Source organism: Macrobrachium nipponense, chromosome 12 (genome assembly GCF_015104395.2).
Source record: "Macrobrachium nipponense isolate FS-2020 chromosome 12, ASM1510439v2, whole genome shotgun sequence".
NCBI lineage: Eukaryota > Metazoa > Arthropoda > Malacostraca > Decapoda > Palaemonidae > Macrobrachium > Macrobrachium nipponense.
This window is the reverse complement of record NC_087205.1, coordinates 59,499,536-59,513,014: the sequence shown is the minus strand read 5'-3', so window position 1 is coordinate 59,513,014 and position 13,479 is coordinate 59,499,536. Positions and strand designations below refer to the sequence as shown.

At 36.8% G+C, this 13,479-nt stretch overlaps 1 protein-coding gene across 1 annotated transcript in view; it reads right to left on the bottom strand.

Moving 5' to 3' along the window:
• The window catches only part of LOC135224549 (uncharacterized), a 561,973-nt gene that overhangs the window by 24,924 nt on the left and 523,570 nt on the right, over nucleotides 1-13,479 (bottom strand). The window contains exon 4 of the mRNA XM_064263647.1: nucleotides 4,534-4,646. Coding sequence (XP_064119717.1) covers nucleotides 4,534-4,646 — 113 coding nt within the window. The remainder of the gene's footprint in view (nucleotides 1-4,533; nucleotides 4,647-13,479) is intronic.

Here is a 13,479-nt window from a genome sequence, read left to right as displayed (position 1 = left end):
ATGTATATTATTATATTGTATGGTTATTATACATATAATTATATATATTATATATATATATATTATATATATATATATTATATATATATATATATTATATACGTATATCATTAAGTGATATATATATATATATATGATATATATATATATATATATATATATATATATATTGATATATATATATATAATATATATATATAAGTGTGTGTGTGTGCGTGTGTGTACGCATTTGAACGCTAACATGTTCATCTCATCAATTGAAATGTCACATAGTAAACAGTCTCTTCACCCCTCCACTCCAGTAATTAAATACCTTTTCGTGGGGTTTACTCAAAATAGGAGTTCCTGTCAGAGTGAAAATATGCTCCCCATTACAATCAAACGACATATAAAAATATACAATCAAACTACATAAAGTATAAAAATATACAATCAAACGACATAAAGTATAAAAATAGAACATTTCGAAACGCTCACCTCTATGGCAATTTTTCACAGCCTTGTGGTGTCGCCACACAATCCACAAGGAGCCAATCTTAAAAATCAGTGCAAATTAATTCTATAAAAACCCCTCAAGAAGGGTATGACACAATGTACAAATGTACAAATTCTCTTCGTAAGACACTCTCCCTTAGTATGACATCACTGGCACGTAACGAACTCATTAAGCGGGAATTGATTCCTTGACGTCACTCATCATCTGTTCCCTCGAGTGGTGGGCATGTAAGTGTCATAGCCAATCCACGGTTTGGTCTCGTGACCTGCTAACTTTTCGTCACACAGAAACCATTCTTCGTCCGCGAATGCTGATTAACATCCTTTTCAAAGAATGTTGTGTCGAATATAAATTGTCCGGCACACTCACTTTTCCGATCTCTACTATCATTTTCACAGGGCAGTGAATACAGATAGTCAGCTAAATCAGTCCATGCACTGGTAGAAGTGCTGAATATATATATATATATATATATATATATATATATATATATATATATATATATATATATATATATATATATATATATATGGGACGAAAAAATCTTGTTTTGCAGCCTCAAAAAGTAATAATAGAAACCAAGGCCCAGAAAAAGAAGAAACAAAAATAAGTTAAAGAAAATGTCGAAACAGTGTAATGTCATTCTCAAAACAAAGGTTAGATACAAACGAAACTAAAGAAAAAGAAAAAATCAAGAGAAAATGTAGGAAAATATGTGGAAAAAAGGGCTGACCAAGTTTACTAACAAAAGAATGATTTGATTATATCACAGACGCTGGCAAAAAGAAAAAGTGGAACAGGGAGACGAAGTTGCCAGGGAAAGGGGAGGAGTGGAAAGAAGAGACGGGGGAGGAAGCTCCACGAAGGGGAGATGAGGCAGAAGGGAATAGATATCAGTGTTAACAAAAATCTGTATAAAGGGCGCTAGAAAGAATGAAAAGGAAACGGCCAAAATATATCGAATGAGTTGGGAAGAAGAAGAAAAAACGCAGTGCACAAGGAAAAGTTTTGGTGTTAATAATAAGAAACGAAAATAAAATAAAAAGAACCGTTTACAAAATTGTTGAAAGAAAATGAAATGAGGAGCAAACAAAATTAGAAAAGGATAAATAATAATTAAATAAAAAATGGACAAATATACATATGCATGAAGTTAGATGTAAAAAAAAAAAAAGTGCATATTCGCAGCTAGCTGGTTGGTAAAGTTCTGAGGCCACCATCCGCCTTACGACATATTCTCGACATAAAACAGACAAAAACAATATATAATTATTTATACATATATATATATAATATATATATATATATATATATATATATATTATATATATATATTTATATAAGATATATAATATAAGAGAGAGAGAGAGAGAGGAGAGAGAGAGAGAGAGAGAGAGAGAGAGACAATATATATACATATATCCTATAATGGTTATACATTACATATATATGTGTGTGTATGTATGTGTGTATATTATATATGTATATAGCCATATAGATATATGTATATATGTGTCTGTCCTGTCTGTCTGTCTGTCTCTCTCTCTCTCTCTCTCTCTCTCTCTCTCTCTCTCTCTCTCTCTCTCGCGAACGAGAGAGGAGAGATGAGAGAGAGAGAGGAGAGAGACGAGAGAGAGAGAAGAGAGTAGAGAGAGATACATTATGTATTGCATATATCTATATGGCTATATATAATAGTATATATATATAATATATATAGATATATAGATTAAATTAATAATGATAAATATATATGATAATATATATATATATATATATATATATATATATTTTATATTTATGAACGAAAGAGGACCAATAGACGAATATTTGGAGGGTGCGTTATGATTAAATAATAGCAGAAAATGAGAGAGGGGAGACTTTAAAGGTATAAAGTGAATAAGATAGGATAAAAATGCCTCGGTGGATTAGAATGCAATAACTGGACTATTAAAAGTATAAAAGAAAAAAAGTAGGAAGGGGAAACGAGGGAACTATAATGCGGAATAGGATAAATAGATGAAAGGGAGAAAAAGGGGTAAAACGGAGGTAAAAAATAAATGTTAGTTAATTTCGTGATATATAGGAAGTATGTCAAATAACATCATTGAAAACTATTGAAATATATTCTCGCTCTCTAAGAATAAGTGGCAAAGGATAATTTAGGATGATAATGGATGATGTTCTTTAGTAAAATAAAAAAAATTATCAATTTTCAATTTTACCTGTGGATAGATGTATCCAAAGATTTTAATTTGGTTTTGATTCCATTATGTTTACGAAATCCACCATGGAAAGAGAGAGAGAGAGAGAGAGAGAGAGAGAGAGAGAGAGAGAGAGAGAATAATTCATTATCGTAACTTAATAACGTTTTGGTCTTTATACAAAGAAAAATATTACGAACACGTACCATAAAAGAAATGAATGGGGGAGAGCGTGTAAGCATTTCTAAGTAATATGTTTGTCTAAATTTTATTAATATCTTAGGATCAGTATCAGCCACGTGATGTGAGGACTACTTTGTCGAGTTACTCCCGTTTGCAGCTATGTGATGTTTAAGCATTTTGACAAAACCTAATCACTCACGTCTCTCTCTCTCTCTCTCTCTCTCTCTCTCTCTCTCTCTCTCTCTCTCTCTCTCCACAACAACAACCATCCATCACCACCACATCAGTGATACTCAACAGTAAACGAACATAAAAAAACCGAATGCACTGATTAGTTTCAACAGAGGAATAGAAGCACTTTAGAAAACGGGACTATATTATTCCTTCTCGTTCAATTTCGGGATCGAACTTGCACTGGACATCATCAGAAAGACTCAGAGAGCTTAGACGAATACACACTACAAGCATCCCTAAGTGAAATGATGCTCTCAGGGCTATGAAACATTAAGAAAAGGCTCCAGCAAAAGATCGCCCAAATACGAAAGGGGATGAGAGCATTATGAAGACAAATCATGGCTAAAAAGCGAGGCGTCAAAGCCAAGTACGAAAAGGAGCCACTGAAAGATAAATGACCAAGGAAATGGAAGCAGATCCTTCGGAAGGAAGGTAATCAATCATGTCGATGTGTCAGACAAAAGAGGAAAAGTTTTCCCATGAGAGGATATCATGAATAGGGGCTTCCCTCCTCCATACTTGCGAGAAATAATAATTAGCGAACAAAGGAGTCTTTTATCATCTCACGAAACAAAATAAAAATGCCGCCTCGTATACGTTATGATTAAGACTGATGTATGTGAAGGTTTTGTGAGGGCACCGTAAACGGTAATGAAATGGGGACTCATTTTGAGGAAACAAGCAAGAGGCCAGGTTGATATTGCTCGGAACATACCTAGTTTTAGAGGAAAATAATTAAATAATGGAGTGCAGGTTAGATTTTATCTTAGGAAATTAATTGTAGCGTAGCGTATCTGCAATATAATAGATAAAAACAGCACCAGAATGAAAAAATTTCATGTTAACTAATAATGAAATATTAGAAAAAAATTCAAAATATTCAAACTGCCAATGGCAGCAGTTAGCCCAAGTCACGGAAAGTGAAGCCATTCATTCTTCACATTAACAACCACATTCATAATATCGGCTCCCGATAACGGCTCGCGTGTCACTCCAATCCCCGAGTTGGATTTCAGTGGTCAAAACGTATTTATTAATGACAAACCGCGCTCTGCGCGCTCCCTCTACCATTTCTCGGTTAAAGGCAAATGGTTGAATACGCCAGAAATTCTGTGAAGAAACGCCCCATTCTCGACGATGAATTTCATCGAATGACAAAGTTCATTTATCTTTCTATCTAACACCCACATACACATTATATATATATATATATATATATATATATATATATATATATATATATATATATATATATATGTGTGTGGTGTGTGTGTGTGTGTGTGTGTGTATGTATAAAATTATTATATTATATATATATATATATATATATATATATATAATATATTGTTTAGGATAGTATGAATGAGGAAGATAGAGAGAAAAGGAGATTTACGAACTTCCATTGTGTTAGTTTACCTGCTGTTGAAGAAGCCTTGCAGACCACACTTGATCACGTAGAATTTATCGTCCGCTAACTCGAGCGTCTCGTGGATTCGAACAGCTACTGGCACATACTTCTCGTTACTTGTCTGCAAGGAATAACAAGTACAAAACAATTAGGATAAATGAACTAAGATAACTAAAAAACAAGTCATTTAACGGGTTTTAAAGATGTTCCAATAAGCTTCCTAGTACTAATGTTGCTGCAACGAAAGGTATACATTAAATAGGGAAACCTGTGGATAAAAATTTTTATTTGACTATTTCAAAATATGAAGAATTTCACTATGACCCTGCCCTGTGATCTAAACTGTAAAGCTTCTGGAGGAAGAGCAATTCATTTAAATGTTCCTATTATAAATGACATAAATTGTATAGGTGACAATGATAAATGAAAAGTGGATAACGGTAAACGTACCAGAGAAAGTCGAACAGAACACGGTTTAAACAAATGTAACATAAAAGAAGTGTTTTCTGAAATACTACCCTTGGAATGGAAAAATTGGAAAAATACTTTTCAAAAGACTGAGCTAAAGTATTCTATTGGAAACAATATACAAAACGTGGAGGCGAATGGAGTGCAGAAAATATGTAAATTGCACTATTCATGAGGGATGCTAGATCCCATTGTAAGAGATATTGAGTGAAGCTGGATTTTACGAGTTATTTTATCCGTGTATAAATATTTTCCATCCTTCACTTCCATTCATCTCTATTCACAAGAAAAATATCTTTGTCAACAGAGCTGCAGAGAAGGGTGTTGTGGGTATAACTCTACGGACATTAGATGCGAATTTTCATTTACTAATAAGACTGGCTTCTTTGATCGCCAAGACGTTGTTCGACGGATTATTTTACAACTGATGATGCGGTATGAACGTAAATATTGCTGGAATGAAAAATAGAGAGAGACAGAAGGAGAGGTAGAATAAATCTCAGACATATAAATGATTAGATATGGGAACACTTCCTAGGCACCTTAAGCTTAACTGGCCTCATAATCCCAATTCAGCAATTTGTGGGGGAAAAAATGTATTGACTCGCTCCTAAAGTAAATGGCTTCTGATGAAAACCCGCAGAGACGTTCATTCTCAACTACGTGCTCTTCAACAAGAACGAGAGATCAGAAAGGGAAACAAGAAGCGTGACTTATTTGTAGGTTATCGGATTACTTTACTCCTCGGTAAAACGTATCTCGGCATAATGTTAGCGCTAAATTTCTACTGTGATGATTCTCTTATATTTTGGATCAGAGAATGTAAGGATTGGAAATATATCAAGACTTCCTCATCGCACTGTAACATATACAGTAACATCACAAGTTCTAAGATTATAGTATTATTCACGTACAGATTTTTTACATCCTGTCCACTTTCCACTTAGAATCGTTCATAATGAAGGAAGGTCGTGATGTGTCAGCATATTTGTGCATTATAATACGCTAGTCCTCGTACCTTTGTTTTCCTTGTAAGGTTCTTAAACTTGATTTGTGATAGGTTTTTACGATAGTTTAAATCTTGAAGTTGAGTGCTCACTCTTATTTCCTAATTGGTGTTGCATCAGAGAAAAAGAGAGAAAACTTTCAGTTCACGAGTAAAGGAGTAATTTCGTTACGTAGCTCAGAACGACCAACATTTAAAAAAGGCACTTAAAACTTTCGTGTCTTTAGGCCTAACATCGTTAATATCATCAACGGCAACTAAACTTTTTATTCTAATGCTATCATATATTTCCCTTTTTCAGCAAAACAGCGGCACTTCGCGCCTTGAAAGTTTCCTTTTAGTAAGAAAATACTATAGGGCTTTGGAATGGGCCGCTCGTGCGGCCGCGATGAAATTAAAAGTATTTTCCAGAGTTTTATCTTGGATAGTTTTGGTCTTCACCCGCTTAGTTCAAACCGTTCCCGGTACTTTTTTTTTTTCTTTGGACTATTGATGAATGAGAAAGAACCCTTTGTCACTAAATCCTATACTCTCAATTCCATTAATCATACGGTTCTTAGGACGATTTTTTTTTTTATATGAAACGAGGCAGGTGGCCAGACTGTAATCTTAGATTTTGTAATGTCAAATTATATCTCTCAACCTCACATTATTTAAGCCAGTAATACAAGAAGTATTTGCATATGTAATGACCTATCCGTCAAGAAAATAATAATTTTATTCATCTGATACAGTATCGTAGTCTTTTTAGCTCCTTCGGGTAATCTGTCTGCCGATACACTGTCGAAGACTTGATTAAAAGAATCATAAACGCAGTCATACGCAAGATAGAGCTTCTCAATATAAGCTTACAAATGCATTTCTATAAAAAGCAATGACGAGCTATTGTCCGTATTACGGAGCCTACCCCAGGACCCAGCGCTGTGTTTCATCAGCCTGAAAACTCTACGAAACGAGGCAATTTTGTATTCATGAAGTGAGGCTCGAATTACCTGAAACATTCCTAGGAAAATATGTTTCGTATACCTTTAGAACTTTTATCTTTTTTTTTCTTTAGGATTCTGTAAGGACCGGACCATAAAAAAAAAAAAAAAAAATTGCCGCAGCGACGAGAATAGGAATACCTGCAGACTTTAAAAGCAGATGAATAATAATAATAATAATAGGTCGTCAATAGACTTAAGTCAAGTTAAGCAACATTGGCTCTGGTCAGTCGTTGGATGGGTGACCGCTCTCCTCGGCGTTGATTCCTTGGGAAAGGATCTTTACCATAATTTCCTCAGTCTACTCAGCTGTAAATGAGTACCTATCCCTGATGGGGTAGGGTCCAGCTATGGGTTAAATAGCAAAACTCAGCAATGATGGAAAGAAATGAAGGATTAAACGACAACGACGTAAATGGAACCTCTGGCAACAGAGGAGCTTCGTCCGGCAACCAGGTATTCAACCCAATTGAAGGGGAAGACGGTCAGGTACTTGGAGGTCGTCATCCAGCAACTGATCACCACAACGACAATAATCAACAGCCTGAGATTGGAGCTACAGAGGCAAAAGGAAGAAATGGACAAGGAGAAGAAAATAAGGAAATATGGAGATGCTACATCAGAAGCAACCCGACGGAGAGAGGATATAGAAGAAGATTGGTCAACATCTGGAATGAGAGGAATAACACCCCCCAAACAGAGCAGAGGCTGGCAGACCAAGCAAGGAACATAAAGAAAAAGAACTGGCTCTCCCCAACAGAAAGAGAAGAACTGGAAAGGGAAATGTCACACGACAACGAATTACACGAAGACGAACTGAGAGACGATGCCACAGAAGACGACAGGGAGGATAGGTATCAACAACGACACACGAAGAAACACCGACGAAGTAACAGAGAGGACGGAATGGGTAGAAAAGATTAGACAATGGATGGAGCCAGATACAGAGAGAACAAAGATCCCCTCCATGAAAGCCTACAACACCAAGAAATTAAGGGAGAAAACAAGTGAGGTCAATGAAATACTGGGCATAATACACACCACCAGTATCACAGAAACAAATAACTTGACATATGCAGGAGCAAGATTAGTAGCAGAACTGATGGGAATTCGAACACCAACACCACCAGCACAACCAACCCAAAAGCAACCAAAACAGCAACCTCCTTGGAAAAGGCGCCTGGAAAAGCAAATCATGGTGATGAGATCTGACTTGAGTAAACTGAAAGAGATGGCAGAAAAAAGGCTAAGAGGCAAGAAAACAAGGGAGGAACTCAACGAGAAATACAAAGTACAAGAGAGGGGATTAAAACAACACAATAGAAGATGTAAAACAGAGCTTAAGGCCAAAGCACATAAGACCCAACGGTACATGAACAGGAATAAGGGATACCAACAGAACAAACTATTCGGAACCAACCAGAAAAGACTATACAGCCAACTAAGAGGGGAAGACAACCACCCAGAAATTCCCGAAGCCGAACCAAGTAAGAGACTCTGGGAAAACATATGGAGCAATCCGGTAGCACACAACAAACATGCAACATGGCTCCAGGAAGTCAAGGAAGAAGAAACAGGGAGAATAAAACAAAGATTCACAGACATCACGACAGATACAGTCAGACACCAACTAAAGAAAATGCCAAACTGGAAAGCCCCAGGTCCCGATGAAGTCCATGGATACTGGCTCAAAAACTTCAAGGCCCTACACCCACGAATAGCAGAACAACTCCAGCATTGTATCTCAAATCACCAAGCACCCAAATGGATGACCACAGGAAGAACATCCTTAGTACAAAAAGACAAGAGTAAGGGAAATATAGCCAGTAACTACAGGCCTATCACCTGCCTACCAATAATGTGGAAGTTACTAACAGGTATCATCAGTGAAAGGCTATACAACTACCTAGAGGAGACAAACACCATCCCCCACCAACAGAAAGGCTGCAGAAGGAAGTGTAGGGGCACAAAAGACCAGCTCCTGATAGACAAAATGGTAATGAAGAACAGTAGGAGAAGGAAAACCAACCTAAGCATGGCATGGATAGACTATAAGAAAGCCTTCGACATGATACCACACACATGGCTAATAGAATGCCTGAAAATATATGGGGCAGAGGAAAATACCATCAGCTTCCTCAAAAATACAATGCGCAACTGGAATACAATACTTACAAGCTCTGGAATAAGACTAGCAGAGGTTGATATCAGGAGAGGGATCTTCCAGGGCGACTCACTGTCCCCACTACTCTTCGTAGTAGCCATGATTCCCATGACAAAAGTACTGCAGCAGATGGATGCCGGGTACCAACTCAAGAAAAAGAGGCAACAGAATCAACCATCTGATGTTCATGGACGACATCAAGCTGTATGGTAAGAGCATCAAGGAAATAGATACCCTAATCCAGACTGTAAGGATTGTATCTGGGGACATCAGGATGGAGTTTGGAATAGAAAAATGCGCCTTAGTCAACATACAAAAGGCAAAGTAACGAGAACTGAAGGGATAAAGCTACCAGATGGGAGCAACATCAACACATAGATGAGACAGGATACAAATACCTGGGAATAATGGAAGGAGGAGATATAAAACACCAAGAGATGAAGGACACGATCAGGAAAGAATATATGCAGAGACTCAAGGCGATACTCAAGTCAAAACTCAACGCCGGAAATATGATAAAAGCCATAAACACATGGGCAGTGCCAGTAATCAGATACAGCGCAGGAATAGTGGAATGGACGAAGGCAGAACTCCGCAGCATAGATCAGAAAACCAGGAAACATATGACAATACACAAAGCACTACACCCAAGAGCAAATACGGACAGACTATACATAACACGAAAGGAAGGAGGGAGAGGACTACTAAGTATAGAGGACTGCGTCAACATCGAAAACAGAGCACTGGGGCAATATCTGAAAACCAGTGAAGACGAGTGGCTAAAGAGTGCATGGGAAGAAGGACTAATAAAAGCAGACGAAGACCCAGAAAATATACAGAGACAGGAGAAAGACAGAAAGAACAGAGGACTGGCACAACAAACCAATGCACGGACAATACATGAGACAGACTAAAGAACTAGCCAGCGATGACAATTGGCAATGGCTACAGAGGGGAGAGCTAAAGAAGGAAACTGAAGGAATGATACAGCGGCACAAGATCAGGCCCTAAGAACCAGATATGTTCAAAGTACGATAGACGGAAATAACATCTCTCCCATATGCAGGAAGTGCAATACGAAAAGTGAAACCATAAACCACATAGCAAGTGAATGCCCGGCACTTGCACAGAACCAGTACAAAAAGAGGCATGATTCAGTAGCAAAAGCCCTCCACTGGAGCCAGTGCAAGAAACATCAGCTACCTTGCAGTAATAAGTGGTACGAGCACCAACCTGAAGGAGTGATAGAAAACGATCAGGCAAAGATCCTCTGGGACTATGGTATCAGAACGGATAGGGTGATACGTGCAAACAGACCAGACGTGACGTTGATTGACAAGGTCAAGAAGAAAGTATCACTCATTGATGTCGCAATACCATGGGACACCAGAGTTGAAGAGAAAGAGAGGGAAAATTGGATAAGTATCAAGATCTGAAAATAGAAATAAGAAGGATATGGGATATGCCAGTGGAAATCGTACCCATAATCATAGGAGCACTAGGCACGATCCCAAGATCCCTGAAAAGGAATCTAGAAAAATTAGAGGCTAAAGTAGCTCCAGGACTCATGCAGAAGTGTGTGATCCTAGAAACGGCACACATAGTAAGAAGAGTGATGGACTCCTAAGGAGGCAGGATGCAACCCGGAACCCCACACTATAAATACCACCCAGTCGAATTGGAGGACTGTGATAGAGCAAAAAAAAAAAAAAAAAAAATAAAAAAAAATATAATATATATATAATAATAATAAAATAAGTTATTCTACTATTATCATCATCATTATTATTGAACTAAGGAACTCCTGTATATTATTATTATTATTATTATATTATTATTATTATTATTATTATTATTATTATTATTATTATTATTATTATTATTATTATTATTATCTTGTACATCAGGACAGTGGTAGCAGGCTGAAATAAGAACATACAGTTTATTAGTATATTACGATCACTTTAGTTGAGAGAGAGAGAGAGAGAGAAATCCTAATTTTGCCGCACACAGTGGGAACATTTCTATTTGGGTTCCTTTCCACCATTACTTTGCGGGAAAACTTACACATAGAATTATAAAGAAGAATGAACTCTTTCGCCCAGAAATTCTCTCGTAAATATAAACATGTTTCCTAAACTTGCACGAATTTACACTTTTAGTTTAAGAGGGGACGAGGAGGAGGTGGGGAACACCACCATAAATATGGCATGAGCTTAAAACGGTGGAACTTTTTCTTTCTTTCTTTCTTTCTTTCTCTGTACTCCAGAACTCGCACTCCGAATATATGTTGTGAAACAGAGAAAAAGCAACAATGAAAGATGCAGGCATTTGAAAAATATTTGTAAACATAAAATTTGAGAGACGTTCACCATGACGTAACTACTCGTAAATAGTTATATAACGAATCAACTCCATAAAGTGCTGTCATTTTAGTCATTGAAAAAAAAGCACGTATTTGTAAAGTATCTTTAAAATTGGAGTATATCCCCTTAATAATATTTACATTGGTAATATCCCATTCTTTCTCTCCCCTGCATACACTGTCCCATCTACATTAAGGCTTAAAGCAATTCATTCGTAAAAACATGTTTGCAAAGGCAATGGACATCGTCATTTACTCCATTTCAAAAATAGACTGGTCAAAACTCTAATGATTACAGCATTATCAAAGAAGGATGAACTCATCAACAGCATGAATACCCAAGCAGTCTTCAAATCACTTTAACTAGTAGTGTCGTATTCTAGAAATTTTTTTTAGGTTCAATGGAATTCATTTTTAAACCTGTTGACCTCAGCAGTAAATTATTTGCGGACTGAGTTGGGTTGCGAGTAGGGAAGTGCATAGGCTACCAAATTATATACCCTGAGTCTAAAGTCTTCTGAAGCATAATACATATAGACAGAGGATGCAAAGTAATGTGATATTAAGAATTAAGGGCAGCCAGTAAGGAAGCCTAATGGCCCATTCAGTCACGAAACATTGTTCGATAACCTTTGAGCTCTTATACAAAGGGTGAAAGAATCTCGCGTTAAAAGCATCAGTAATAGAAATGGCAACTTTTCCTATACTGAAATGAACTATGTACAACATTTGGTAAAATTGAAAATTTACAAAGCCCAAGGCCTTTGTAACATAACATTACCACTTGCCTTCAAGTCCTTGGGTTTCCCTTACAGACAGATATACAAATATTTAAACCAGACTTGATGAAAATATTTCAACATTACCCACAAGAAGTAATGAGTTCACATAAACACCCAATCTAAGGATAAACATGCACTCACAAACATACATATCCAACAAGCATATATACAGACATCCAGGTCAAAGTAACGATTATTCCATTTCATAAAACGACGAGATAGGAAAAATAAAGATCATGCAATGGCATATTCATCTCTGTTACGACGTACTTTACTAAGTAAGAGAGTTGCCAATTTCCACGGAATGCCAACTCCTTGTCAAGGACGCTCTCAGGATATGAAAGTTCTTTTGTAGCACTGGAGAAAATCCCTCCATAAAAACCGAAAGCAAAGGGTCTTTAGTGAACTCAATCGTTCTTTATTCTTGCCGTTCCATCTTGACACAGAATCCATATTTTAGTTTATGTACACACACACACACACATATATTTAATATATATATATATATATATATATATATATATATATATATATATGGTGTGTGTGTGTGTGTGTGTTGTGGTGTGTGTGTGTGTGTTATGTGTGTGTGTGTGTGTGTGTGTGTGTATGTATGTTTGTACATTTTAACACATCACTGTGATTTACATATATACAAACATTAACCTACTATAGTCGCTTAATACCCAATTCGCGCTACTTCGGGAATTTCACCTAAGGGAAATTATAAATGCTTAAATAGATTGCAACCTGCATGACTCGACCACTCGCCAGTACCCTCCGGCGACTTCCAGTCGACGTTCAAACCACTGAGCCATCAAGAAAGGTACAAGTTACTGCCGGATATGAGTACGTGATAGCCCATTGGCGGGAACGAGTACGGCAGATTCGGCATGAAATTATACTTCTTTTGATGGCTCAGTGGTTTGAATGTCGAGTGGAAGTCGCTGGAGGGTGCTGTCGAGTGGTCGAGTCACTTAGGTACCAATCCATTTATAAGTCTACTTATAATTCCCCTTCGGTGCTATTCCCGAGATATCGCAAATTGGATATGAAGCGACATTTCTAGAGTATATGAGTATAATACAAAGTAAGCCAGATCATTACTCCAAATTCACAATTTCGTGATAAACTAATTTATTTTAAAAACACATAATATAAATAAATTGCATTAATATTAAAAAATTAA